The 3,289-nt window shown below is 40.2% G+C and overlaps 1 protein-coding gene across 1 annotated transcript; it reads left to right on the forward strand.

The window, feature by feature from the left end:
• The first annotated feature begins 1,196 nt into the window (after positions 1-1,196).
• On the forward strand, positions 1,197-3,077 carry LOC138810191 (endogenous retrovirus group K member 13-1 Env polyprotein-like). The gene has a single exon (XM_069997362.1). The coding sequence runs from the start codon at positions 1,197-1,199 to the stop codon at positions 3,075-3,077; it is 1,881 nt and encodes a 626-aa protein (XP_069853463.1).
• The last annotated feature ends 212 nt before the right edge of the window (positions 3,078-3,289 follow it).

The raw sequence follows: 3,289 nt of genomic DNA on the forward strand, positions 1-3,289 counted from the left end.
TAGATTTAGCAAGTCTCTTAGTAAATGAGGAAGTTCTTTCTCCTAAGTAGTTATCTCAGCAATTGCCATACATTCTTTCTGTTCTAGCCGCGCCTACAACTTTTTGTAAATCTCTTACAATTCCTTCTGGAGTGACTTTGTGAAACCCCCAATACTTTTATATTTACTTATAACTTGTCTACTAGCCTCCATAAGAGGGGTTTCAGGGTAGCACTTAACTCTGGTGAGTTAGTCATATTTTTAAGACACTCATAAGATATTGCAGTCGTCAACACTCTTAAGAAAGAGCTTTGAATAAGGGAACGTTGACAATGAGTAAGTACAATGAGCAGTAGAAACAGTAAAAGATTAATAGGCACTCTTATGAGGAAAAGATAGGCAGAAACACATCTTTTCCAGGGGTTTTGCCAGCCTTTTCCCAGGAGTAGGCCTCTTAGAAGCCCTATTCTCCAAGGTAGACTTCGGTGAAGTCCCAAAACTTGGAGATAGGTTTCTGTAAAGCCCCATTCTCTGAGGTAGACTTCGGTGAAGTCCCAAAACTCAGAGATGGGTCTCGAGGCCCCTATCATGGTCTGATAGATGGTTTCCCATGCTAAGCAGACTCTACTGGGGTCGGCGTGGCATTTGCCCCTTTTTTTTTTTTTTTTTTTTTTAATTTTCACCAGTCCTGACTCCGTGTATCAATTTTATACCAGCTGTCCTTGTAAGCTCCAATTTTAAGACATACTCATACCATTTGCGACATACTTAAACTTTCTGAGGTTTGTCTTAAAGACAATCCTTACTTTTCAAATTTCCCCAATTCTCTTTCCAAGGCTTTCTTTACTTCCTTCTTTCTTTACAATTCCTTTCCCAAGGCTTTCTTTACCACCCTCTTTCTTTACAATCTCTTGTCCATCTTTGTGGCTGTAGTTTAAAACTGCCCAATTTTCCTTTGGCTTGCGGAACCTTTATCTTAGAACAGCTTTAAGGCACCACCATGATGCAGAAGCTTGCTAGATTTTAAGGCTAAGAGTATTACCTCTATTGATAACACACTCAGGTTATTACCATATCAGAGTCAAACTAGGCTGTGACCCTAGAGTGGATTTCCAGTCACTATGCACTGAAGTGCCTAAGACAAGCAAGCCAGTGATATCCATGTCCCCAATATCCACTGTGGGAATAGAGAGGGTTTCTGGATATCACCCAAAAGAATGTCCCACAAGATCTTAGATTTAGCAGCTTTCAACCAGGCTGATTCTACAAACATCGTTGCACCACCTACGTGGGAACAGATCCAGAAGTTGTGCGAAGAAGCTCGACACACTGTTGAGGCCACCGGAAATCAACCCAGTCCGGAAAACATGTTTTTAGCCATGCTTGCTCTTGTTTCTTTACAGGTGAAGTACACTTTTTGTACAATGTATTGGGCATATGTTCCTGACCCACCTTTGCTTCATCCCGTGGGCTGGACTCACCCATCTAACATAAAAGTGCTAATGAATGATACCTCTATACTAGGGGGCATTCCAGTGGGGTCGGAGGAGCCTATGACCTCCACGTATCTAGATTATGAGGGAAGATCTGATGTCACCCCTATATGCTTGGCTTTAAAAGGCCGTGCTCCTTTTGCATGCTTACCTGTTAACTACAGGACCCTTTATACTGATGCACCTGATAAGACTAATACTGCTTCTAGCAGTAAGAGGGTGATGTGGGAATTGAGTTTTCAAACACTTGGGTATGCTAATTACAATGAGACCTTTGATAACAATGTTAGCATGCCTTTTCCAAATTGTTTAACAACTTACCAGGATAAAGATCAATTTTGGGACAGCAGAACAGAAAAAGAACTTCCAACATGGTTGGATTGTGGATTTCCCCATTCTGCCTCTGTACATTGGCCTAAGGGTACTACAGATTTGGTATTTGATTTTTCCATTGCCAACCCAACTTATGACTATAAAAAATATTTGAAAGAAAATGAGAATGTGAAATTCACAGGCTATCGAGCTCCGGCTGACTCGGAACCGGTAAGGCGTTGGTTCACACCTGGATTTGTCACCCCCATGTGGGTTGCTAAATCTAGTCATTATGGAACCATCGTTACCCATAGAAATTTGTTTAGATTTGCTGCAGCTGCAAATATGGTATTGCTAAAAAAGCCCAAAACTAACCTACCAGAGTCAATTGCATTGAGAGCTTGTTTGTCTTATCCGTATGCAGCTTTAATTGGAAGTGAAAAGAAGATTAACATTACACATATAGGAAATTCCTTTTTAATTCAATGTTACTCTTGTCGACTGACCAACTGTGTTGATGCTTCCTTAGATAAAGAATTTTCAGTAGTAATTATTGTAAAAAGACCTGAATATGTAATGCTTCCTGTGAATTTACATGATGATCCTTGGTTTGATAATTCTGCTTTGCAAACACTTCGTGTTCTGTATGAATTAATACGACCAAAAAGATTTGTTGCGGCATTGATTTTTGGAATTGCTTCCCTTATAGCATTGGTAACTTCTCTTGCTGTATCCACCACTGCGCTAGTACAACAAGTGCACTCGGCGCATTTTGTTAATGAGTTAAATAAGAATGTTTCTCTAGCCTTAACAGAGCAGCAGATCATTGATCAAAAATTAGACAGCAAACTAGAGGTTTTGGAGGAAGTAGTCTTAAAGTTAGGGACTGAAGTTAATAATCTTAAAACCCGGCTGGCCACTAGATGTCATCAATCATTTAAGTACATTTGTGTTACCCCATTGCCTTATAATGACAGCTTAGATTGGGAAGCTACCAAAGTGCATTTACAAGGAATCTGGAAGGACAATAGTTTAACTCATGATATAGGACAGCTACAAAAAGACATCTCAGCCCTTAGTCAAGCTCATTTGGAAACTGCAGGGATAAATTCGTTAGCAGAAGACTTACAGAAAGGATTAAAAAGTCTTAATCCTTTAGATTGGTGGCACTATTTGGTTACATTTGGAGTCATAACACTAATTGTTATATGTGTTCTTGTTGTCTTTCCAGTCCTCTTCAAACTAGTCTTCCGCTCCATCTCCTCTATACGAGCTGAAATCTGGCACATCTAAAAAAAAAAAAAAAAAAAAAAAAAAAGGGGCAAATGCCACGCCGACCCCAGTAGAGTCTGCTTAGCATGGGAAACCATCTATCAGACCATGATAGGGGCCTCGAGACCTATCTCTGAGTTTTGGGACTTCACCGAAGTCTACCTCAGAGAATGGGGCTTTACAGAAACCTATCTCCAAGTTTTGGGACTTCACCGAAGTCTACCTCGGAGAAT

The sequence above is a fragment of the Dipodomys merriami genome, unplaced genomic scaffold (assembly GCF_024711535.1).
Source record: "Dipodomys merriami isolate MVZ:Mamm:240054 unplaced genomic scaffold, mDipMer1.0.p SCAF_5, whole genome shotgun sequence".
Lineage (NCBI taxonomy): Eukaryota > Metazoa > Chordata > Mammalia > Rodentia > Heteromyidae > Dipodomys > Dipodomys merriami.

Bases quoted from the DNA above. Each gene is read 5' to 3' on its own strand.
- LOC138810191 (XM_069997362.1), top strand. From the start codon at position 1,197: ATGTCCCACAAGATCTTAGATTTAGCAGCTTTCAACCAGGCTGATTCT.